Below are 27,365 nucleotides of genomic sequence, written 5' to 3' on the forward strand. Positions count from 1 at the left end.
GCATTGATTGGATGGCTAGGATGTGGAGAGTTTTGGGACTTCCACTTGGTGGGGCCACCTTGGATTGCTCATGGCAATTGAATGTGCACCCTATTCCATATGTATTTTCCATCCTTCGTAGGCTAGCTGTTGGATGGTTAGGATCATCTATTTAGGTCAGATTTTGGACGATCCAAGGTGGGGCCTTCACTAGGTGGATGTTCCAGATTATTGGTGGTGGGCCATCCAAGGTGCTACAGTTTGCCACATAATCATATACATTTATGCTTAGTACAATAACCTGCGCCCGCTATGGTAGACTGGACCCCACTTACGAATGATCTGAACCGTCCATTTGATAGGTCTTTTCTTTGGATATCTTATAGTAAAAAAATCACACAGGTATTTTATTGAGAGACAGATGTATACTCCATGTGATCCCTTAACTAAGTCCTATTTGTACTTACATTTATATAGCATTATTTAAATGGTTGTCCTATAAAATGGAATTATTTAAGGAGTCCACATAACATTTTCCATGCCATTACTAAAACAAGGGAGTGCCAATATCATTTCCCAAGACATTAGTTGTTAATTTTAGGAAAAGACATTTTTACCCTGGGAGCTATGTTAGCTTCTGGCAATCCACATGGTCTCAAGAACCTGTTTCTGAAACATGATGTAATGGAACAAAGATGCTGAAATTCTACATGCTTCCATTCATCTAGTGGAGATGAACCATGCCCCAATAATCTATCCCTCAGAACAATCCTAAACATTGCTTAGTAGCCAGCAAATTGGTAAATAAAATAAACAAGAAATAAAAAAGAGGCAACAGTCCACATTCAGCTGAAAATCTTCATTGACAGGAAATTTGGGAGTCTGATTGGAGAATTTTTGAGAAATGGCCCATCCACAATGAGACCCAACAGGCACACAGTTTTATCATTGAGAGGGTGGCGCTATAGTTTGCCAGGAAACAAAATCTGAATCCAATTTAGAAGGCCATTTAAAGTTCAGATGCACCACAATGCCTGTATCTGCATCACCAATATCCTTGAGAATCCATCTTTAAGAGGACTGTAATTTTTTGTTAAGTTATAAATTACTGACGTCGATCAAATCCATTGCATGACCAAAGCATATAGGAAACACTGAAAAAATTGGCAGGCTATTGAAAAGCATGTAAAAAAAACAGTATCCTTTGTCTGACGACATTGATAGCATATTCAAATGGGCACCATTAGACTTGTGGATAAATCTGATACCCAAATAGTGAGATTGAGTTGATGGTGAAGGAATGGATAATAAACAATCTGTCAAACTAATTGTTTTGTTTCTTTCTTTTTTTCGAAATCATAGTCCAAAAAACTCAGCGATTTGAGTCACATAGAACAGACGCTTAGAGAATCAACGAGAGAAGCAGATCAAGTCACGATATATTTGAGAATTACAACTTAGATATAGATAATCCTGGCCCCATAAAGATGAACATTTTCGCATTCCACACCCCAGGAGGAGGCAAATTTTTGAATTCATGAACCAACATTTCACTGATGCACCCTGCTCAATGTACTGGTCAAAATTTTGAATTACATTTTCGTTCTATATACATGAATAGGACAAAAAGCATACAGGGATAAGAACAAACTTATTTTTAACATTTCTTGGTGACAACAACAAAAATGCCTCTTTACAACACATTAAATTTCAGCCGCATCCAACAATTAGAGAGGTCTCACCTGGTTACATATTGGATGTCTGAATGTTCTCTCAACCATTCAAGCACCTTCGCTCCAACCAGCAGTTCTTGTACCTACATAAATCGGGAAACAAAACGTTATTGTGGGATTCAACAATAAATGAGTTGTGGATTATGTTATTTGTGGGATTCAACAACAAAATGTTCTTGCACATTAATAACCCATGTAAGTCATTGTGGAATCCAACAATAAATGAGATAGTGCTCACGAAGGTAAAAGGATCCTTTCAAACCTTTCTCCATTAATTTGGAAAAACAAAAAAGAATGATGCATGATGCCTGCTGGGATTAGAAGAGAATAACCTGCTCTTTTACATGCTCCTCATCATAGTCTTGATTATGCCGTTTGAATTCAGCAACAGAGTTCTCAACCTCTTTGACCAGATCCTCTGTTGAAAACTGCAATCAAATCCAGAGTCAATATGATGCCTTTATTTTCTCATATTTATTCCTGACTATCAGTTCAAAACTGCATTGTTAAGCATATGAAGCGTGTTACCTTTTTTTTTCTTTTGAGAACTAACGAATAGAATATTATCGAAGAAAAAACTATGATCTGTGGGCACAGATCCGTGATTGTTGAGACGGGTATGAGGTGTTTGACTTGGCAACCTCTAAAAAATCTAGAAACAAGGATACACCCAAATCTAAAAAATCTGATTACTAGTCATAAGTTGCAACATGATAAAATATGGCATTCATTTAACGAACTAATAAACCTTAAGATTAAGAAACATGAGATAATCAAATAACGGGGCATTCATCAATCTAATCTACTTATCTTCAGTCTCCAATATGCAGCGAGATAGAGAGATCAATAGGATACAGTAAATATAATATCAGAAGAAGTATTTGTTTAGTGTTTTAGGTTTTCTTAAAAAAAAGGGGGGGGTGTGTGTGGAGGGGAGTATTAGTCAAAGAGTTAAAAGAAGAGTAAACGTTGTCAGATGCACCCACATTAAGTCTGACACTTCTAGCAATATGTTTACAAGTGTCAAACGAGTGTCGAAACGTGTCGACATGCGAGTCAGCAGTAAATCAAAGTGTCTGCTAAATCATAGAAAGAAAGAAAAAGAGAAATAGGAGAGGGGCTGAGATATCCCGAACAACATATAAAATACAAAACAAAACAGCCAAAAAATCATAGATGCTTGATCTCATGCAGCCCAAATGCCTCATATTCCTATACTACTTAGTTTCTATCATACATGTGAGGCTTGATCTACACCACTCATGTTATACCTCACATAGGGTGGTTCACTGCCCAAAAAATGTTAAGAATGGGTAATCCTAATTGCCAATCAAGATCCATAAGAAAATACAAGATAGCAAAACATATGAACACACAATGGTCTATTTCCAATGGACAAAAGTCAATGAATTCGCAACCGAAAGGTGTTCCTTTAACTGCAAAACATAAGAAGCATTGCATGTTGAAAACTAACTGGGTTTGCATTCACCTGCAAATTTTCAAATTTGAATATCTCTCCAACAGCGAGCATTTGTTTGATTATATCGGTGATATTTCCCCTCTGGTGTTCCAGGAATTCATTTACTGCATTTTCACTCGAAAGAGAAGCCAGCTGCTGTTCATCTAGTTTTGTGCTTGCCTGTATATGAGTTCATATTTTTTTTTGAAAATTTGTATATGAGTTCATATTGAAATTACAGATTGAAAAAAAAAAAGAGGTACCAGAATTAAGCTTTTTACCTGTAGCTCTAAAAGTCTGGCCCCATAAAGCTGCCTCCCTTGATCCTCGAACAAGGACTGGGGAATATCAACCTCAGTAATCTGAAAATCAACTCGGAAAAATTCATAATGCAACACAAGCACCAGATATAGTATGAAGAACAAACAAACAGGAGCAATGTAACAGATTTGAACATGAGGTGTGGGACACTAAACCCTAAAACCTACACCCGGACTGACCCTCAGAAGACTGCAACCATATAGACACAAACTTCATATAAAAAGGATCTAAATAATTGGTGCTATTGAGTGTTGACAGCTTCCAGGAGCAAATTTTTCCCATGCCATTTTTCAGAACAGTAAATTCACCTTGCACAGTTGATCCAAAATTGCATTATCAGTCGCTTGCTCTCTAGCTGTTTGTTCGACTTCTTTACATCTCTCAAGTATTGATTCCCTGACCTTTCAATTCAGGTAAAAGAAAATTCCACTGAACAGTTAGAATTTATGCCAATTCTAGAAACTTAAACTGCATGCAATCTTATGTGAAACACTCTGTAAAATCACAATCAATATAACAGATAATTTTTTAGAGAAATAATGACATAACATTGTACGGTTCAGAAAGAAAAATAACTTAATCAATGAGACCTGACTCAAGGTACTGCATCCAGGAAGAAGCATATCAGCAAGAGAGTCATCCAGCTCTGGCAAATCTCTATAAAATAGTTCCTTGCATTCCACCTAGAAAAAGGAATTGTGACGATTCATATATTACCATCATGTATTATGTAACGTTTTGACAATGCCAAATTGATGGAAACTGAAAAAAATCTACACCCAATAGCCAGGTTATATTGTCCAAATAATACTTGAAAAAACATATTGAAATTTACCACAAGAATCTAACACTTGCAACAAATTATGCATTCCTGAAAAACTATATATCTTTCAAACCACATTGATAATGGAAACAATAAAACCAAGTTTGTGTCAGAATCAGTCAAACTATGTGCAGTAGGTCAGAAACAAAAAAAGACTCACAGTAAATTGAGCATGAATGCCTTGGAGATTTTCCTGTTTCCATGAATCTGGAAATATAAGGGGAAACGACTTTGTTTCACCTCGGTGAATTCCTATAATTGAATCAAGGAATCCAGGGAGAAGGTAATCCCCTTCTTCTGTATCCAAGTGCAAACCTGGAAAGAGCAACCAAGTATGGATCACTTCATGAAGAATTGCGAGCATCAGGTCACTTAGGCTATACTATTAGGAAAATGATAGAAGTATTAAATAAACAGGAAAAATAAATCATTTAGAATTTTCACGGAAGCATCAGACATGTCTATGTTATTATGATAATAGTTGCCTGCTTCATAGGAAAAAAAATTTGCATGCCCATTTCAAAACTGGTATAGCTCCACATCCCTGCATGTATTAGCAATACCCAATTCATACTTTTTCAAGCCATGGTTACATTTCACTCCCAAATTCTATCAATTGTATATCCTCACTAGAATGGGGAGAGCTTCTAACTTGAAGAAACTTAACAAAGAGATAACTAGAGTTCGTCACTGAGGCAGATCCTTCTCAAATGGAATAACAGGGTTTGAGCCACCCAACTCCCAAAATTAATCTGTGTGTTGAACCCTGGCTAGATATCATACTTAGGGTCACTCCACAAGCTCTACCTGGTAGCCCCATGGCTAGGTTTGCAAGCTTCTGGGTTTAATGGTTCATTGTTTTGAGATTACCATATAAGCGGGTTGGATTCAAATCAAATCCATTTCATATTTTAGCAAAATATCAACCTAACACAACCAGTCATTATCACCATATATGGCTTTTCATGGTTCAAGCCACCTAGTTTCTGCCATTTGAAAACCTTGACTCACATAATTTGAGACATCTCAATAAAAAGTCATAGCAGCATGTGAGATTCATGTAGCATTGTAACACTCATATTAACAAATTGAAGTTTGAAAAGTAAAATAAATAAAAAAGGTGATTTTTTCAACTTGAAAAATCTAAAGTATTTTTTTTTGGCAAAAAAAATTGTAAATGATCATTCATGGTTGTGACAAGTAGCAGAAAAGGACCTTCCTAAAGATTGGTACCTCCACAACAGCAAAACAACTTACTAGCATGGTTTTAAATTTCTAACAAAACCGACATGAAACAACTGAAATGTTAATATTTCCATCCCGACCGAAACGCATACCGAAACCAAAACTGTAAGTATATTATACCACTTTGTGTTACATAATTGTACTTTATGAATTGATTGTGAAATGTGGTGTATGTATTATTTATAAATATTAATATAAATTACACGTGAAATGTGATATGTACTTAAGTATCAGATATAAGCGACAATGCATGTCATTAGGTGTTTGATATTGTCAAATCATTATGGATGGTTGTCATATGTGACTGGGTTCTATGTGCGTAGCATTTCCTGAAATTTCATCTTGAAATTTATCATTTGCATATGTTTCCATACGTTTCTGTGATTTTATAGGATTTCTATTGAAATTTGCCTACAAAATAGTCATAAACATAAGGATAAGACAAAGTCCTCACAAGGCAACAAAGTTGGAAAATACATTTCATCATTTGTAGATGGGAGAGGGAGGTGGCTTTAGCAGTTGGAAGGTGTTATTCTATTCCACAATTTGGAGCATTTGGACAGAGCAAAACATAAGGGCAGTGTCTGGGACATAAGTATAAATGTGGACGGTCTTCTTGTCTGGTTTCAATATTTGTTTACTGGTGCAAGGATTTAATGGGTTCCAGTAGGTGCTACTTCCCCACAACTAGTCTGTGATAAGCAGTAGGCTCCTTCAAGCAGCTGGCCGAAGTTAAGTTACAAAGTATGTTTCAAAAAAGAAAAGAAAAAAAGAAAAGAAAAGAAAACTTCGATGGAAGCTGCAAAGTTACTCCTGGAATGACAGGCTGTAGAATTATGACTGACTCGAGAGGTTCAGGAGCGATATTCTTATACAAGAAAGTACACTTTCTTACATTGCTCCTCCGCATTATGACGGAGATGGAAGGTGAGGTTTTAGCCCCAGCATTACTCTTTTTTTTCTACGCGCAGATCTGCCCTAAGTGTTATATACGACGATCCCTTTCCACGCATGAGGGTTGATTAGAACTTCACGGTGTACCACGAAAGAGAAAGGACCACTTGGACTTTGGCTGAATTATTACACATCCATTGAGAGATTATTATGCTAGGGTTAATTGAATATACCCTTTCAGTACATCATGGTGGACCTCGTGTCCATGCCTGCATTTCATTTTTTAATTTCTTTTCAATATATTAATGGATTTTTACTGGATTAAACTTTTAAAATCCGATAATTTTTATCTCATTTGGTTTTTGTCTCGTACTGCATCAATTCATATACATCAAGCCATCCCAGCAAGCTGAGTGAAGGCTCACGCTCTCACTAGATTTATTATAAACTTGCTACCACAACTAGTAAAAAGATTTTTAGATCACACAGAGGGAAATACAATATAGTGATGTGCTAAGATGCAAGCTATGATCTAAACCCAAGCTAGGTTACTCACAAACTACATAAAGTAACATCAAGCCATTAGTCAAAACTCATATAGAGAAAGCATATGAATAAGTTGCAACAACAAAATTCTAAACAAAATCTGCATTTTATTGTTCAATATGTTTGGAATGAATTATAAAGAACAATTCCAAAACAGAGAATGAGATAAAATAAAGAATAACATCCTGACACCTTGATGCGAAAGTGCAAATGAACAAACCTTTTCTCTCTGCAGATGGAATTTTTTCACCAGTAGAATTATCTTTATCAATTGTCGTAGCAAATATATCAAGGACCACAATATCACCAATCTGTTAAGTTTTCAAATATACTTTAGAAGGAGAAACAAATTTCAGAGCCAAACATTTAAAACATTTGGATTTTTCAGCAATAGACAAAATCTTTGTTTTAGAAAACTGCCAAGCATGGTCCCGTCCACTGTTAGTAGATAAATAATGAATGCAACAAGCTAGACATCAAAAGAAGAGGAAAACATTCACAGTAAGGCACATCCGGGCATGACAATCAAGGTAGACCCTGTTTTACCATTTTCATGAGCCTCCTTGTATATGTTTTACATTAAAAACTTGTGTGTGCCTATGTTGATATTTTACGTGAGAATGTACTAGGCTTCCAATGTTTCCTTTTTAGCCTAGAAGGGCATACTTGTAAGCCTTGAAAAACACCAATGCAAATTATTGTGTAGGGAGCATTCTGAGGTTAGGATGATTTCATAGCATGCTTGATGTTACCTTGTCGCTGATCTCTTCATATATCTTGATATATGTCGCTATATGCATACGGTGGGAAAAGCTAAGGTCAACTAAGTGGTGCTCAACCAACTCATAATATCTCCTATCCTCTAGGAGGAATTTACATCTCAAGTATGAACACATGGGCCTCTTCTCAAACCCATGTACAAAAGCAATGCAGAATATATGTGCAACCGTGTACTCGTCCGTGTCATTCCGAATCGACTAGGATTTGTTTTGACCGCATTCGAACCTACATCCACATTTTGAAACAGTGGTCGAGAGGCTCCCAAGAGTACCTTGTACTCACTATGCCTAAGCGGACAACACAGATGTGGGACTCTAAGAATATGTTGTGTGCTGATGACCCTCGACATGGTTGCTATCTGACAGCTTCAGCCATTTTCTGCGGGAAGATGAGCAACAAAGAAGTAGATGAACAGATGACTAATGTTCAGAAAAAGAACTCTTCCTACTTTGTGGAATGGAAACCAAACAATGTCAAGTCCAGTGTTTGTGACATCCCACCCAAGGGGCTGAAAATGTCATCTATGTTTATTGGGAACTCGACATCAATTCATGAGGTGTTCCAGCAGGTCAGTGAGCAGTTCACGGCTATGGTCAGGAGGAAGGCTTTCTTGCACTGGTACACTGACATCCCACCCAAGGGGCTAACGATGTCATCTACGTCTATGTCACAAATATCTGATATTTTCAAAATATCACATTTTTATTGCGACATTTTGATAAAACGACAAAATCCCGAAATAATCCTGAGATTTTAAAAATATAGCAGTATTTTCATTTTTATCATAAAATATCGCAATAATAGCAAGATATTATCCCGGTATTTTAACAATATTTTTATTTTATATATTTTTAAAATTTTATATATTTATATATATTTTTTAAATAATTTTATTTTTATCGTTTTTCCCGATATATACCCGAAAATAATAATAATATATCACGAGATTTTCCCTTGCTGAGAAATTCCCGAGAACGATATTTGTGACATAGATCTACGTTTATTGGGAACTTGACATCAATTCATGAGATGTTCCGGCGGATCAGTGAGCAATTCGCACTTCACGGCCATGTTCAGGAGGAAGAGGAAGGCTTTCTTGCACTGGTACAGTGGAGAGGGTATGGATGAGATGGAGCTCACTGAGGCTGAGAGTAACATGAATGATTTGGTGGCCAAGTACCAGCAATACCAGGATGCAACTGCAGATGATGAAGAGTATGAGGAAGAGGAGAAAGAGATGGCAGCCAGAGGTATTTACATTCTCTGATTTTTATGTGGATTTGGTGAGCAGGTTTGATATGTTATGTATCAGAGATCAGTGTCAGTCTGTTCGTATGAGTTACATGACTGCGAATGAGTTGGATTTGTGATTCATCGTCAAGATTCTCAAGGGTTGCACCATCTTTCGATTTTTATTCTTTTACCTTCATGAGGTTTGGTCTACAACACATGTATCATGGTCATGTCCTCTATATAAATTAGTTCATGTGTCTCTTCATGGATAGTTGGGTTTGTGATTTAAGTAACTTCTATATGTTTTCATATATGATTAAGGGTTTTTTGTATTTTTATCGAAATCAATATATATGGATTAGTCTCGTTGATACTTTTGCATTGTAAAAAACTCTAAAGATTTGTCACTTTTACATAATATGTTTTTAACATGTATAATTTCTTACTGGAGATGGTAAATATATTACAATTGTAGTTAGTTAGTTAGTTAGTTAGTGCGCGCGCGCGCGCGTGTGTGTGTGTGGGGTGGGGGGGCGCGCTGGATATCACTTCTAAATTGTTAGAATATAATTTGATACGAATTTAGATCTTTTATTTGTGATGATTTTTTTGAAGAAGATATTGTCAATGAATACTACGAGGCAATGCAATTCGTTCGAGAGTTTTTTTTTTTTTGTGTACATATTTGATTTAGGAAAATATGTCCCCTAAAAAGGGGAAGATCTAGTCATACAAAGAGTTAAAAAGAGTAATTTATCTATGTTGCATGGAAATTGACAGATCATGAATACATAAGAAAGAATTTCTAGGATAGATTGGTGTTCATTGAATTAGTTGAACTTGTGAGCCATGTTGAGTGTAGCTTATGGCAATTCTTTTTAATATAGTTGGATGATCTTACAAATTTCATGAAGGTGTTTATAGAAGCTGGCCAAACGAGAGCGAGATGTAGGTTGTTAATAGTATAGATTTTGCGAATAAGGTGCACTTACGGTGTGAATGGTGTATAATTTTGTTTTGTAGGAACTATCGAATTAATATTGTACACCAAATAAGTAAACATTATGGGTGTAAATGTTAACATTGAATTTTTTATTTTTTTTTGAATGGTTAAATGTTATCATTGATATCATACCCGAAGAGGCTTCCCCAGATACCAAGTTGTCGTTAATGGCCGGGGGAAGAAAAGGAAGAACAGAAGAAACAAGAAGAGGAGAAGGGAGGAAAGGAAGTCATGGAGTTTCTTGAATAAAACCCATGCCTTATTATCACTTGTAATTATATCAGTAAGACAAATAAACACAAACCCATGACTTATTTTTACTTGTATATTAGTAAGAGAAAAAAACATATTACAATAAAATCCGTCTGTATGATGGGCTCCACAAAAGGCCAAATATGCACTTAAACAGGAATCAATTAAGTTTAAATACAAAACAAAAAAAAGGCATGGAACAATGCCAAAAACCCAAATCTGGTCCTTAAAAAATCAGTTTTATAACTGATTTCAACATGAAATTTGTAAGTGCGTAGCACGATATTGCAAGCATAAAGGAGAAGTCACATTGAAGGAAGTGTTTCTCAGAATGTTAACTGAATTAATACATACCTGTAAGGCTCTGTCAGTTACAATTCTCAGAGAGCCTAGAGATTTGTGACGGTGTCGTAGCTCGTCTTCAGATGCCTTCTGAGCAGTAATGCTATTGTCTATCTCAACAACAATCTTCAAATTCTTGTATGCATTCTCGGATATCCATTTAACTTCAGGTGCCACGTCTACCACAACATCATAGCTGTACCATAGACCAAATAGTTAAACCAATGTACATATAGACACACATGCTTGCATGCATAAATACACAGTTCTAACATCACTCAAGTATTAAGGTTTTACAGCAATACTGACTTTAAAGAAAGGCAGGCGTGAAATGAGGTTTAAAGTTTAAAGCTTTTGATAATCATCTCCATATTGAAAAGAAAACCAAGAAAATAATTTGACCATGAATCCTGGCATTACAGAGAAAGAACCCCTAATTTAACCCCTAATTTATGCCAATAATTTACAAAAATGACTGCTAAAATTGAGCCAAAAGCAGGGACCATGGTTTTTAAATTTTGGCCGAATTACCAAAAATTCGGTCGAAATTTCGGATTTCAGTTGGGACCGAAACCGAAATCACATGAAACTGAAATTTCGGCCAGAATCCCAAATTTCGGCCGAAATTTCAGGAAAATGTAATTTTTTTAGAAATTTACTTTTTTCCGAAATTTTGGCACAGTAATGAAATTCCTTTTTTTCCAAATTTCAGCCGAAATTTTGATTTCGTCAAAGGCCGAAACCAAAACTGAAACCGAAATTTAAAACCTTGACTGGAACTCACAGTACCAAAATTCAACCATGACTGATGGTAACTTTTGAAAGAAGGACCATACAGAAATGAAAAAGAGCACCTTCTTTTTCATAATTAAAGAGTCAGTCTTTTTATAAAACTTGATGTATTGTGTCTTCCATTGACATCAGAAAGAACATAGGTGTAACATCAACTTGTTTGTTGCTATAGCAAGAGAGATGGCACAAAAAAATCACTCTAATTGGCGTCATGCCTAAAAAAGCATATTAGCTCAGACATCATCGCATCTAAGGTGTCATTATTTTTTCTCCGTTAACCATCACAAGGAACAAACTTAAGTTGAATTGAGATAAAGAAACATAAGATATTACCCACAACTTTTTTACATCCAAAAAATACAGTGAACAGCAAACAAAGGAAATAGGAATATTAAACATAGAGGACACCATGATAAAATCCAGAGAATGAAATAATAGGAGAAAGAAGATACGGTGACAAAGACGTAGGCATCCAAAAAAAAACAGGAGCATAAATTTTGCTAGCTAACTTTGATGAGATCTCTAAAGTCTAAATAGTTTGCTCCTTGATTGACATGACAGATTTTTTTGCATAAAGCGATTAATGTGTGAAAAACTGAGCAAAATTTCAAAAAGCTATGCCTCTAATAATGTTACACCTATGGTGTTTCTTTTCTCTTAAATAAGCAATACCAACAGAGTATGATTGCAGCTCTTGCCACATAGGAAACTCCAAGAGGTTCAAACTCTAACAAATAGCAGAATGATTAGCTTAAAAAGATAAGCTTTGACAGACCTGAGAAACTCTAGAGGGGTAAAGGCTTCTTCCATCTCAGAGAATTTAGTTAAAATGCAAACAGAATCTTTCAAGGCCCTCCCTGTAACCTAGATAAATGAAATTCATCAATTGAGCAGTTGTATGTGTATGAAATTGGTGTTTTCTAAATGATCCAGTATATTTCTCTTTTCCAAGATTCATATCATGCAAAAATACTTAGAATTGATGTAATCCATAAACAAGATTCAGAAAATTGCAGTAAAACACAAGTATCATGCCGTCCCAAATCATCATTTCGCAAAAGACATCTGAAATTGAATAGTTTCTCTGATTCTAATTTTTAGACCAACATGACAAAAAAAAAAGGAAAAAAATCAAGTTTCTTCAGAATTGGTAAAAAGAGAGTAATCCATGGCCTTCCATAACCATAATTCAGAACTATTTATGTTGATTCTATTGAAAATGTTGTCCATAGATCCTTGTGAAAAAAAAACAACAAAACCAGTGCAACTTTTTCTAGTAAACCTGAAAAATTCAACCAAAATATTGATATGCATCACCAACCTACAGTACCTCAAAAGAGAGTACCTCATGAACTGCATGTCTAACATCATGATCGATGAATAACTAAAATTGAACGATTACGGCAAACAATTTTTTTTTTTTAAATTGACATTTATCCAAAGAGTGCCAAATAAGGGACAAGCTGTCCCCTAACAGGCTACAACTATACCGCCCCCTACATACAATAGGATTAGCTTATATATTCGTTATATGCTACCCCATGGCCGTCCATAACCATAATTCAGAACTATTTATGTCGATTCTATTGAAAATGTTGTCCATAGATCCTTGTGAAAAAAAAACAACAAAAACAGTGCAACTTTTTCTAGTAAACCTGAAAAGTTCAACCAAAATATTGATATGCATCACCAACCTCCAGTACCTCAAAAGAGAGTACCTCATGAACTGCATGTCTAACATCATGATCGATGAATAACTAAAATTGAACGATTACGGCAAATTTTTTTTTTTTTTTTTTAAATTGACATTTATCCAAAGAGTGCCAAATAAGGGACAAGTTGTCCCCTAACAGACTACAACTATACCGCCCCTACATACAATAGGATTAGCTTACATATTCGTTATATGCTACCCCATCCCCATTCCCCATTACATTACCCAAAAGCCTAAATTGTATCGAATCTAACAAAAAAGTGTCAAATTTGTGGGCCCCACTAAGTCAAGATCCGTGTCCGCCATACCACACAAACTTGTCCACCACATTCCGGCTGGCAAATTCAATTTTCAAAAATCCCGCTCGAAGACCTAGAGCTATTGTGCGCTCCTAACCGTGCACGATAGCCAACAAACCATCTTCACCACCCGATCTCTGGCGGCCTCCACCTCGCACCACCACCAAGCTCCTGCGAACCCCCATTAAATTTGGCAACATAGTTGCTTCTGCCACCGTCCCCTCCATTTCCTACTTCCACTAACCCCAAAAAAACCAGAATCCGACACCCTCCATTACCACTAGCCACCAAGCCCAACCTCAGGCCACCTCCCATGATCTTGAGTCCGAAACCCACAGCCTCCTACAATCAGATCCGGCAACCCACAGCTTCCAGATCCGACAACCCATGCCCTCCCACGCCATCCATGGCCCCATATCCAGAAACCCACGGGACTTCCACAGCCACCCACGGCCTTCAACGGCTCCAGATCCAGCCTTACGGCCTCCACGGCTCTAGATCCGGCCTCCACGGGAGAGTCACTCTCCAGATCTGGCCTCCACAACTCTAAATCCGACCTCCACGGAAGAGCCACGGCCTTCCACAGAACCAGCTCCGGCCAACATCACGGCTGTGTGTCTGAGAGAGAGAGAGAGAGAGAGAGAGAGAGAGAGAGAGAGAGAGAGAGAGAGAAAGAGAGAGAGAGAGAGAGAGAGAGAGAGAGAGGACGGCTTCCGTCCCTAGCGTTTCTGTCACCCTGGGGGGCATAAGGGGGTTTCCGTTCAGGGAGCTCTCTCTGGGTAATGCTGATCAATAATTACGACAAAATCAGAGAACAAATAATTCCAAGTTTTGAATGAGAAATTAGCATATGATAAACTTAATTGTAAATTGATAAATTCCCATCAACTTTTAGTCAAGGTTACACTTTCGCTATGCATTTTGATTGTCATAGAAATAGAAACATGTTGGTTTCGAATGGAAATTTTGGTGAAAATCTTGTAAAATCATGAAAACTTAACGGAAATATATGCAAATGATGAACATTTGAGATGAAACTTCAAGAAGGACCGGAATAAGCACAAATACACACTAAAAAATTGATACAAAAGCAAATAAAAAATAAAAAATCACCCTAGTGACGTGTTGTCACGTATGTTTGATAATTTAGTATATACAACAATTTACGTGTAATTCATGTAAATATTTATTCATAATAATAATATTGTTATCTTACCCACTTCTCCAAAAGCTTAAGCTGTTGGAGAAAGGCGTTATTTATCTTTTATACTTTAAATACTCCCCCGTACGTGTGGCCCACTTGGCAAACACGTGGCACATGTGGTCTCACTTTGGGATGACCATCGCATGTGGATTTTTGCTATCTGGGAGGTTTGAACTTGAGACCTTTGGCTCTGATACCATGTTATCTTACCAACTTCTCCAAAAGCTTAAGCTGTTGGAGAAAGGCGTTATTTATCTTTTATATTTTAACAAATACATGCATCATATTTCACATGTAATTCATATAAATATAATTATGTAGCACATGGTGGATATAATATTTCACTAATACACTTAGGTTTGGTTTTGATGTGTTTTGATGGGGAAGGAAACAAAAACATATCAGTCATTTCATGTTGGTTTCGATGGAAATTTAAATTTTAAAACCATGCTTTTAGTTGATAAGAAATAGATGTAGTAGGGAAGTAGTTCCAGAGGATTATAGTAGCCTCTTTTTTAGTTACGCTTGATTATAGTAAGCCCCTTGTCATAAAAAAAAATGTCATCTTTTACAGGAGGCATACACTAAAAGAAGTGAGGATATAAAGCAGATTGCGTCAATTGTTATGAAGAGAATATTAGCAAGCTCAAACTAAAGTTCCAACAGTGCAAATACAATATGTACTCAAATCAAGTGAAATAACTTGAATTTTCCAGGGACTAGGATAAATGAACTTTTTTTTCCTGAAATATCTAGCCTAAATGAACTCCTGGCCCTAAATGACCAAGAAGCCACACAACCACTATCTAATAAAAAACATATAAACAAAACATGCCATTGTGAAAAAAAACATATAAATAAAACATAACTCCACAGTTTAAAACCCATTTATGAATCATCATATCAACCTTAATAGCAACTCTATGGACCAAGATATAGGGCATTGCTAAACAATGAAATATGGGATAACCGGATAACCCACTGGAAAATATAGGAACCTAGTCAAGTTTGCATTGGTATAGCTGGATCACTGCATTGCTCAACAACATAGCATGTGCCAAACTACAAACATAAAGTTATAGGTAGACTATGAGTGACCTTATGATGGGTGCAAGTCCCTGTATTGCAAGGCTCAACAACAGCAAGTATTCAAACAGTGTTGGAGCTCCACATGATCAGGGATTGTTGTTGAGACTAAATTTCCAAAGGTTGATCCATCATGAAGTCACTGAAAATATTAGTGCCTATACAGATAGGGAATTAGGTTCAGACCTTGCTCAGGAGACAGAATAAAGTTCTAGACTGACATTTTGTGTGGTGAGAGGGTCTAAAGGATGAATTTCATGACTTAGTCTTGGTGGCTTCATAGTGCGAGAGCTTGGACAAAGAATCTTCCATTAGAGAAAACAACAGAGTTAATTGGAGGATTAAATTTTGAAAAAAAAATCATTAATAGAGAGATCAACAGGGTTGTCGCTTTTATGCCTTTGTTAGTCAACTTTTATTAAGCAGTATACGAGCAACCGGAGAATGTGGACCTAGAGTAATGAAGGAGTCTTCTCTGTTCATTCTTTCCACCATCGTCTTCTGCCAGAGATGCCTCCCTCTCATGCCCACAGAGCTTGGGGAATTCTAGCCTTGCCTAGCGTCTGCACCTTTGCCTGGACGACATGCCTCAACAAAAACCTCACTTCGGATCACCCTCGGAGCGTGGGACGATCATAGTCGACCATTGTGCATTGTGCCTCGAGGAAGGCGAGACTATCGATCATTTATCCATTCACTACAAGCTACCTAGGCCTTAGTTCTTCAGCTTTTTGGTATCATACAGGTCTCCGCAGATCACATCGATAAACTTTTTGAGGAGTGGTCATATGCTCCCTGGTCGATAAGGAGATAGAAACTTTGTGACCTCGCGCGCTTGGCTGCTTTGTGGGATATCCGAAAGGAAAGGTAGGGTTTTCCAAAACTTACATAGTTTGAATTAGGGCTGTGCATTATTCGGTTGAAACTGAAATAACCGACAGAACCGATTTCGGTCGGTTATTTCGGTTCGGTTCTAGGATTTTTCGGTTCGGCTTCAGTTACACTATTTAGCATATTTCGGTTTCCTACTTAAAATCCAAGATTCTAAAGAGAAGCGAAATGAACGGTCTCCTTCTTCTCTTGTCTCCCATCTAGGATTTTGAGGAAATCCAAGATTCTAAAATCCACGTATCCAAACGCCCCCTTAGGCTTACTAGGATTCCATCGACAAAAAGTGGGCCCTAAATAAAAACCTATTCCTCGGGGATATGTTAAACTCAGCTTCGATGGGTCTAGTTTGGGAATCCATCACTGTCCAGATTTGAGGGCCTTCTGCGTGAGTCAGACGGTGTGACCAAACGAAACTATTCATGTCCATTGGGCCTTTCAGATGCTACGAATGCAGAAATGCAGGCTCACCTGGCGGGACCATCTCATTGTGGAAGGAGACTCCCTCAATGTGATTCGATGGATATGTACAGGAGCGTCCTTCTCTTTGAGAATTATCTTTTAGCCTTGTTCTCCATGCGTCCTTCCTAAGTCATTCTTTCTCCATCGCTGCCATTTCAATTTTGTGTGATATTCTCGTACAAGTGTTGAATCTTGTCTTTCTCCTCTTGAGCTTAATTGACACATGTTCGTGGCCTTGTTCATTATTTTAAATTAAGTGATTAAGATTCAATTCCTTTTACCATAAAATTCATAGATCTAGTCAAGAAGCAGAAACAGAAATTAAACCCAAAATATCCTTGCATTGAAGATGCATGTGTTAATAGATTCTACAATAGTTGAGCCCAAATAAAAAAGAACTCAATATTCATAATACATACCGAAGCCATGGCATGCGGAAGGGTCCTCTTCAGAATAGATTCAATCGCAGCCCGTTGAACATTTTGCTTACCTGCATAATTTATAAGGATATTCTCCGGAATTTTCTTCCCTGGCCGAAATCCCGGGACCTGAGTAAATTGTGAATAATTTCTATCATGATACTGAATTTTCAAAAAAATAAATAAAAATGACCTTGCATATTGACTTTATCGCTACTAAAAGAAAAATCAAATATAAATTGAAAACACCTTTGCCTGCTTCGAAAACTCATCTAAGACTCTTTTGTAACAATCCTGGCAAACAACTGGAGGAACTTTAACACTTAGCCTAACCTGCAAGAGAGGGACAGAAATGAGATTTATGATTGCTAAACAACCAATTACTCCAAACCATTAAGCTGTTAGAGTTGATGTTATTTTTCTTTTAAATGGCAAAGAATTATATTAATGAAAAAAGAAAACATCGGGAGAACCCCAGCGATCGAGATGATCTAAGCAATACAAAGAAGAAAGAAAAACATAGAAAAGAACAACCATGAATCAAGGGGGAAGAAAGTAAAACACTTCCAACTCCACACTAGACACCCCTTCCCGATATACCTGCTTTTATTAGTTTGCAAACCTCCTTCCAACTAACCAAGTAAAGTTTCTTCTTATCATCAGCCCCAGCCCATAGAAATCTCCGCTGGAATTGTTCAATCCAATTCACCTCACTCATCAGGCACTTGAACACTGACAACTGATAGATAGGTAAAATAGCTAGGATTGTCTTGATTAGAGAAAGTCTCCCACGAAAGGAGACCAAGCTCCGCTTCCAAGTGTCAGGTCTCTTTTCCACCCTTTCTACTTGACTCTTTCGAGGGCCTCCCCCTCCTAATGGGAGCCCAAGGTAAGAAGTGGGAAACATATCCACTTCGCACCCTAAGAAACTAGCTAGGCCCTCCATCTCCTCTATGGGAATATGAGCGTCAAGAATCCGAGACTTACGGAAGTTGGACATTCAGCTTGTTACCACCTCATAAAATCTCAGGACGGCCTTCAACTTCATCACCTTTTCCTCTTCAGGTGAGCTAAAGATGAGAGTATCGTCTGCAAATTGAAGGAGGAAAACCTCCACCCCTTGATTGCTCAACCTGAATCCTTCAATAAACCCCTTAGCCCTACCCTTATCGATCAATCTACTGAAAGACTCTGCCAATATCACGAACAAGAATGGTGACAGAGGATCACCTTGCCTTAGACCCCGGAGGACTTAGAGAAACACTTCGGAGAACCATTTATTAGCACGGAGAACCACGCAGACGACACACACCTATTAATCCAGCCTCTCCATCTACTACTAAACCCCATCTTCTGCATCATATACTCCTCCTTATGTGTTATTTAGTCATTTATACATCAACACTCCCCCTCATGTGTGGCCCCTCTTTTTTGGGTTGGCTGTAGACGTGGCACATGTGTACCTCTTGGGGGTTGGCCCTACAGGCAGATTTTTAATATCAAGGAGTTGTTGGGTTTTGAACCCAAGACTTGTCGTGACGCAATGGCTTTGGTACCATGTGAAATTGGGGATTTTCTTCTAATCTTGGACGCAATTGCAATTTAAATCCTAATTAGTGTTTATATAAAACACTTAAAAGAGATAAACATAGTAACAACTGATAACTATAAAAATGTTGGGGGTTCCACGCAAAAGCAAAGATCCCACATCAGAAATGCAAGAAGATATGGATGTGCTTATAAGGATTTGGGCACCCTCCCCTTAACTGCTAGCTTTTGAGGGTGAGTCCTACCCGAGTCCCTACAGAAAAGATATTAAGAATAGAATATCCTAATCTAACCTGATTGCTAATCTAATCTGGTTGCCTAATTTATGGGCCCACCACTCAAAACACGACTCTGATACCATGAGAAACAACCAATTACTCCAGAAGCTTAAGCAGTTAGAGTTTATCAGTTATACTTCAACAATTGTAAAGCGCTAAAAAAAAAAAAAAAAAACTCTCAAATTCATCTGTGAAATCACTCTGAAATCGCAAATTTAAACACTTACCCCCAACTGTTTGCTTTTATTCCTCAAAGATAAAAACAAAATTCCAACTCAGTGGATAAGGGAAAAAGAGGAAGGAGGAGAAACGTACTCTGGAACGAGGCTCGTTGGTCTCGGTGACATCGATATCGGCGGGCAATCGATCTTTCTTTTCTGAATTGGGAGAAAGGGTGGTGGAAGAAACATCCTCGATGGGTTTAGAACGTGAGCTCTGTCTAAATCGGCGGGAGGTAGAAGAAGCAGAAATGAGTTTCTGAAAATGTTGAAATCTCTTGGAAGGGAAACTGATAGAGAGAGGAGGAGGAATTGGGTGGGAAAGAGAAAGGAGGGAGTGGTGAGAAGAAAGAGAGGAGGGTTGGAAATAGAGGGTGAAGTTCGGGACAAGGAGCTCCATTCTCTCCCTCTCGAAGCAGAAGGAGCTTTACGGTCCGGTTAAAAGGGGATAGGACTTGTTTTGGCACATTTCCACTCCTCTCTCTCTCTCTATTTTTTAGGTGGGTAAATAACTTAGAAATTGTGTTTTATGTCTGAAAGTAAAGGTAGCATGTATTTTCCACTATTCTTACATTTGCATGGCACCTAACATTCTAAAATGCTATTTTGCCCTCAAGTGCAAATAAAGCATAAAAATGCTTTTCTTTTCTATTCTTTTCTATTTTTTCATCTCCACCAAAGCCAACGACAATCGCTGCAACTTGAAAGAGGAGGAGGACAACGACAAAGAAAATGGAGATGAAGAGATGGAAGGAGGAAAAAGAAAAATCAACGTTGGAAAATTTGAAAAGAGGAAGAAGGAAAAAAAAAGAATCGATGTCAGAAAAAATGGAAAAAATGGGTGAAGAAGACAGAAAAAAGAAAAGAATTGATGCTGGAAAAATAGAAGAGCGGGATTGTGTTCATTTGGAATGAATATGCACACAAATGGACATACCATATTTTATCAAGGTGACCCCACGCAATAGTAAGTCGAATGTGAGAACTAGGGAAAAAAAGAGGTAAATGTGCCGTGTAAGGCATTTATATATTTTTTTCTCATAATTCTAACATGAATTCAAAAATACTTCCAGTCTACTATCATAACATAAATAAAACACATTGTTTGGGTCATTTTCCCTTTTTAGGTCGATAATTTCAATACTTTTTTCTATAGGGAAACGACTTAGTAAATGTGTTTTATCTAAAAAATGACAGCCGACTATTAGCATATTTTGAGTTCACATCAAAATTCCATTGTACGAGAAAAATACGAAAATGCCATTCAAAGAAGTTTTCCGTCTTTTCTTCCTCATTTCTCACGTTCCTAACGAACCTCCGTTGCATTTTCTCCGGCCCATTTTCGCCTTCCCGACTAACCACAGCTGCATTTTCTTCGGCCTTTGTTTTAGCCTTCTTGACAAAGATACTATTGCGTTGCAAGCAACCTCCGTCGATAAAGCGAAATTGTCAACCGTTGACCACCTGAACGGTAAGTCATACTATTCTTCTAGATCAATCTTTCCCAAAATAAACTGAATCAACATTGAAAAAAGAGTCTTAATGCAAAAATAAGGATCAAGGAAGTCTACCGTAGTATAGAAATGCTGGAATTTAGGGTCTACTTGGTAAAATATGGGGTCAAATCAGTAAAATGTGGGGTCGTGTTGAGAAAATGTTGGCTTGTGTCTGTAAAATGTGGGGTTGTATATTTCTCAGACACAACTCCACTTTTTGCCGACACTGTTGGGGTTTCCAAGCCACAAAACGTGAAAACAAAGAGGGGAGAAGAAGAAAAGAGAAAGGGTCACAAAGGGGTTTTGTGTGCTGGTTCTTCTAGGGTTTGCTTTTGGGAAAAGAAAGCAAAGAGGCTTTGGAAACCAAGCCATTGAAGGTTGACATCTTTGGAAAATGGCAAGAAAGAAGAGGGAAAACAGCCAAAACCTAGGGTTTTGGAGTTGTGCTTGGAGAAGAAGAAGAAGATCTCGGTAACCCCGGTATGCCTCTGAGAACGGAAAAATCCCCCAGGGAAGATCTCGTAGTTCCCATGTTGCACTTGCATGGATGGACGAGATTGTCCGCGTTGCTTCCACATGGAGGGGGAGATTGTTGGGGGTTCCATGTGAAAGCAAAAGTCCCACATCGGAAAGGTTGAAAGATGTGGATGGGCATATAAGGATTCGGGCACCCTCCCCTTAGTGGCTAGCTTTTAAGGGTGGGTTCTACCCGAGTCCCAACGTGTGGTATCAGAGGCGGGGCGTGGTAACCCCTGTTTAGCCTCCGAGGATGGAAATATCCCTAGGGGAAGATCTCGATAACCCCGGTATGCCTCCAGGGATGGAAAAAATCACTCGGGAAAGGTCTCATAGTTCCCACGTGCCTGCTGCGTGGAGAGGCGAGATTGTCCGCTGTGCTTCTAGGGTGCAGGGGGGAATTGTTGGGGGTTTCAAGTGAAAGCAAAAAATGCCACATTGGAAAGGTTGAAGGATGTGGATGGTCTTATAAGGATTCGGGCACCCTCCTCTTAACGGCTAGGTTTTAAGGGTGAGATCTACCCGGGTCCCAACATACACAACCTCACTTAAAATATCTTCTTCCTCTCCTTTTTCATGTTTAGCATCTTCTATTTTACCGACGTCAATTCTTCTTTTTCCTTTCCTATTCTTCCTCTTCCTTTCCATTTTTCCAGTGTCTTCTATTTTTGTCGGCGTTGATTCATCTTTTTCCTTCTTCTTTTTTCCCCTTACTCTTGGTATTCCTCTCCCTCGTCCGCTTCCTCTTCCCCCTCCTCTCCCTCTTCCGCTTCCTCTTCCTCCTCTTCTGAGTTGCAACGACTTTGTCAGCCGTTGTGGAGATGAAAAACAAAAAAAAAATGTAAGAGAAGAAGAAGAGGGTATTTTGGTCTTTTTCCTCATAGGCACCACTTAATGTCAACTCAAATTTTGATGCCATTTTGTGGTAATTTAGAAATAAAGCGTTATTTTTGAGAAATTTTCCCTTATATAACATTAAGAGAAAGAGACCTAGAAATTGGGTCTTATTTTTGAAATTACAGTTGAATGGCGACATAATTTGATTTCACATGTCAGGGTATCGTCATATGAGAAAGAAAATGAAAATGCCCTTCGAGGCTATTTTGTCTTTCTTCCTCATTTCTCACATTTTTGACAAATTGATTCTTCCATGGCCGTTGTGTTTGTTCCTCTCCGGTTGTCACCTTCCCGATGATCTACTTGATGTGTATTGGGTGCTGCGAGGCCATTCTTGCAACCATCCTCCATTTAGATATCAAAACCATCAGCCACCTAAACGGTAAGTCACACCATTCTTTTACTTGAATATTTCGAGAAATGAACTACATCGACAGTGTAAAAGATTTTTAATGCAAAAAAATACGATTGAAGTAGTCAATCAAGTGTCACAATGGTGAAATTTGAGCACGGAAATGTCAATTCGTGTCGGGAAAATGATGGAGTGTGTCAAGAAAAACATTAAATCAGACCACTTTTACTTCTTCCTCTTCTTTTCTTGAAGTACATTGATAGAGCGCCTCAAAGTCATATTATATCATGTCGTAAGAAAAATATGAAAAATTCTGTATAAAAATATCATCGAGAATAGAACAAGATAAAGAAGAAAAACCTAAAGAATGGTGACAAAAAAAGACCAAGATTAACTAAAGAATATTTCTACCTATCTTAAAAACCATGAACATGATCTTTTCTTGTATGTTTTGGCCACGTCTGTTTCCGTTTCGAAGAGGAAGGTTTGGATCTTTCAATCTTATGTTAAGAGTGATGCGACCCATGTTAGGTCCATAAGATACCAATGTTCTATGATTCACCTCTAACTAATGTGTGCGCCTCCATACTGGACCAAAGAAGAAGAGGTCGATCGATCTAATGAGCATCCTGCATAAAATGAGAACCTTGCTTCATGTTTCCAAAGTGTCCATAGAGGTAAGACCCGATAGGGTGAAGAGTGAGGCTTAGGCCTAGGACTTGTGGAAACCACCTAGTAGGCAAAGATTGACCTCCGGGAAAGACCGATTCACTCGCATTGACATGAGGGTCCAACCAAGCTTTTAAATTTCAATTTTGGAATGTGTTTCAATCCTCACTGAAACTGAAATTTCAGATGAAATCTATTGAAATGAAATAAAGTAATATTTTATCCCATACAAAATTTCGGAATAATATTAAATAATGAGTAAAATCCAGATTTTTTTGTTACATTCCTTAAGTTTTGCTAAACAAAATTTCGATTGAAATTTTGCAACGTTTCGAGTTTACCCAATTTTGGTTTCTGTATTGATCAAAACCCGAAACAACATTGTTTTAGTCACAAACCATTCCTTAAACAAAGGGGTTTCAGTCATTAGTTTTATTTTTTTATGCAGGAATAATTTTATCCATTGTTTGGCTGAGACCTCAGTTGATATCCTTCTACGTTTAGCATTTCTAGAGTAATTTTTCCTTTGGGTGATGAAAAATACACACCCTCTGTAGGATGGATTCATGTGAAAAAAGCAAGTTTTTTTTTTTTTGCTCGGTAAATTGGGGTTAGGCAGATCTCGACCAGAATATATTAAACAGAAAAAGAATTACAATCTAAGGTAGAGAGTCCCAAAGGAATCCTCTAAGGCAATTACAAAGAGATCATATGGAATACAAGATAGGGGAATGGGATCCCCTTTACAAATGCAATTGCTTTTAGATAGGAAATCAGCAGCCCTGTTACCTTCTCTCCAAATGTGGCTGATTTTCCAAGAATTTAGGGAGATTAGATCTCGATGGAGCTTTTCAAGGGCAGGGAATTTCTCCATGGGCAAGGCCATTGCTTTCTAATAATCTGAACTGCATTGAGAGAATCTGATTCTATCCATAAATTTTCCACCTGTCTGTTTCTGGCTAGCTGAACACCCCTGATGATTGCTTCTAATTCGGCCTCTTGAGTGGGGACTGAGTCATAGGCAACAGAGAAGAGAGAAATGATCTGGCCTTTGCTGTCTCTGAGGATACCTCCCAAAGAAACCATATCAGAACTGATCGAAGCATCTGTGTTTATCTTTAACTGAGTTTGAGAAGGTAGCACCCACTGGCAAAATCTAGATTCCGATTGAGAATGAAAGAGGGGGAGATTCTAAATCTGGGCTATACGACTGTTTACTTCATTCAAATCTTCATTCAGTTTAAGGAAGAGAACACGGCTCCTTGCAACACGGCAGATTCTATCTAAGATAATGCTCTTGTGAGTTTTTATCTTATCATGAAGTCTGTAATTTCTTTCTAACCAGATGTAGTAAACAGAAGCAGTGAAGAGGATTCTTGCAAGACAACCACTCTGGCCTTTGAATTTGAATTTTTTCCGGATCCAACCCTCCTCTTCGCCAAACGATTTTCTCTGATTTTTCCGGAGGGATAATTTCCTGAGAATTGTTCTCCAGATCCAGGCTGAATAGGAACAAGAAAAAAATAAGTGATTAACAGATTCTGTTACACTATTACAAAGCAGGCATCTCTTATCAGCATTGATAGGAAGGAAGGGGAGTCTATCATTGGTTGGAAGACGATCTTGAATTGCTTGCCAAGCAATGAAGCTGAACTTCGGAATATGACCAACCCATGGAGATTGATCTCCAGAAATGACATTCCAAAGTTGCTTGATTTGTCCGGCAATGTTAAGATCCTTAAGACATCGAATCCCAAGTCCTCCTTCCTTTTTTGGCCTGCAGATGATATCCCAAGAGATAGGATGATATTTCTTTTCAAGAGAGGGGCCTGACCAAATAAAATTCCGGAAAATCTTTTCAATGTCTAAAAGCACTTCTGCAGGAATATGGAATGATCCTGACCAATAAATCTGATAAGTGCTAAGGATAGATCTTACCAGCTCAATTCTTCCTGATCTAGATAAATGTCGGTTGGTCCAGGTTGAAATTTTTTTCCTCACCTTATCAATGATTGGTTGGCAGTCCCTAGAATTTAGTCTTGATGTTACCAGAGGTAATCCTAAATATTTAATCGGCGGATTACCTTCTCTGATATGAAGAATGTTGTAGATTGCTCTTTTGGTACAATTCTCCACACCAGCAAAAAAGATTTCACTCTTGGTAGGATTAAATTCCAGACCCGAGCAAAGCTTGAAGGTGCGAAGGCAAAGTAAGATTCCTGAAGCATTTGGAGGATTCAGGTCTGCATAGATCATTACATCGTCTGCAAAAAAAGTATGAGAAATAGTGAGATCTCCTTTAGAGAGCGGAGAGGAGATGGTTCCTTGGACAAGGTTTGTATGAAGGATACAAGATAACATCTCCATAACAAAACAGAACAGCAAGGGGAAAATGGGGTCTCCTTGTCTTAAACCATTGGAAGATCTGCAAAATCCATGAGGGGCTCCATTAATGAGAACAAAAAAGGATGCAGTGGAGATGCACTGTTGTATCCAATTGCACCATCTAGGAGGGAACCCTATTTTTGATAAAAAAACAAAGGAGGGTAGAGTGGATAACACTATCAAAAGCTTTTTTCAAATCCATCTTTAGACACATAGCTTTTTTGGGGTTTTTCCGATGGAAATTATGACAAAGATCATGTGCAATCAGGATGTTATCCTGAATGGATCTACCAGAAATGAAAGAAGATTGAAAGGGAGAAATGAGCTGATTCATAAGAGGTTTGAGCCTGTTAGCCAACAGCTTGGTAATAACTTTATACAGGAAGTTGCAAAGGGAGATTGGCCTATAGTTCTCAGGAGAGCAAGCATCTGGATGTTTAGGAATCAAGGAGATGAAAGTGGTATTGAGCTAAGGGAGAATTTTGCCTTTTAGAAAAAAGGATTGAATTGCTAATGTTATATCGCTGCCAATAAGGTACCAAAATGATTTGAAGAAATCTCCATTGTATCCGTCTGGGCCAGGGGCTTTATTCCCGTCAGAATCCTTGATGACTTGCCAGATTTCTTCCGAGGAGAAGTCTTTAACTAACAATGAGGCCTCAGTAGATGAAAGCTTTCTTATAGGATCGGAGGCCAGATCAGGATCTCTGCTAGATGAATTATCCGCTCTATTAAGGAGGTCCTCAAAGTATGAGGACATAGTTTTTGCAATTTCCCCCGGGTTAGTAGAGATGTCACCCCCATCTGTGGTTGTGCCTTGGATGCCATTTTGATTTGTTCTGGCTTTGACAGTTGAATGAAAATAGGATGAGTTAGAATCCCCAAGGTTGAGCCAATTCATCCTCGACTTTTGCCTATAAAACTTTTCCTCCATGGTGGCCACTTTGATATAAGCATCTTTGAGGGAATTTTCTTCCTGTCTCAGCTCTTGGTTCAGAGGAGAAACCGCAATTTGAGCTTGTAAAGAATTAAGTTGATGACGGAGAGATGAGGCTCGGACATCTATTCTTCCAAAAACCTCATGATTCCAGATTCTGAGGGCAGCTTTCACTTCACAGAGTTTCTGGTATACTCTGAAAAGGGGGGTTCCTTTTATTTCCTTGTTCCAGGCTCTTTCAACAATTGGAAAGATTGAGAGATCATCCAACCACATGGAGAAAAACTTAAAAAAGGTTTTTTCAAGTTCATGGATGGGTTGGAAATTTGAGTGATCATAGGGGAGTGGTCTGATAAACCAAGGAGGTGATATGAAGCAAAGGAGGGATATAGAAAAAACCATTCTTCATTTATCAAGGCCCGGTCAAGCCTTCTTAGCTTGATATCCCCAATATTGGATCGATTGTTCCATGAAAGAGATTGGCCAAAGGATCTCAGATCAGATAGGGAATTATTATCAATCCAGCAGTTGAACTCATCCATATCGCTTCTGGACGGACCCACACCCCCCAATTTTTCATCATTAAATCTGACGA

The 27,365-nt window shown here is 38.0% G+C and overlaps 1 protein-coding gene across 2 annotated transcripts; it reads right to left on the reverse strand.

The window, feature by feature from the left end:
* Window positions 1-1,443: 1,443 nt before the first annotated feature.
* On the reverse strand, window positions 1,444-20,008 carry LOC143851417 (trigger factor type chaperone family protein). Of its 2 annotated transcripts, none has more exons than XM_077360845.1 (13): window positions 19,616-20,007; window positions 17,724-17,807; window positions 17,475-17,603; window positions 12,178-12,266; window positions 10,623-10,806; window positions 7,221-7,311; window positions 4,476-4,630; window positions 4,083-4,175; window positions 3,801-3,893; window positions 3,453-3,533; window positions 3,202-3,351; window positions 2,045-2,140; window positions 1,444-1,795 (listed from the first exon to the last, which is right to left on the reverse strand). In XM_077360845.1, the coding sequence occupies exons 1-13, from the start codon at window positions 19,916-19,918 to the stop codon at window positions 1,718-1,720; spliced, it is 1,626 nt and encodes a 541-aa protein (XP_077216960.1). In that variant the 5' UTR covers window positions 19,919-20,007; the 3' UTR covers window positions 1,444-1,717. The 2 variants fall into 2 exon arrangements, 1 of the variants encoding a protein (XP_077216960.1); XR_013236325.1 differs by lacking the exon at window positions 1,444-1,795 and adding an exon at window positions 2,241-2,364 and having other exon boundaries at window positions 19,616-20,008.
* Between the last annotated feature and the right edge of the window lie 7,357 nt (window positions 20,009-27,365).

The sequence above is a fragment of the Tasmannia lanceolata genome, unplaced genomic scaffold (genome assembly GCF_043159265.1).
Source record: "Tasmannia lanceolata isolate RefF3 unplaced genomic scaffold, GAP_Taslan_0.1 ptg000018l, whole genome shotgun sequence".
NCBI lineage: Eukaryota > Viridiplantae > Streptophyta > Magnoliopsida > Canellales > Winteraceae > Tasmannia > Tasmannia lanceolata.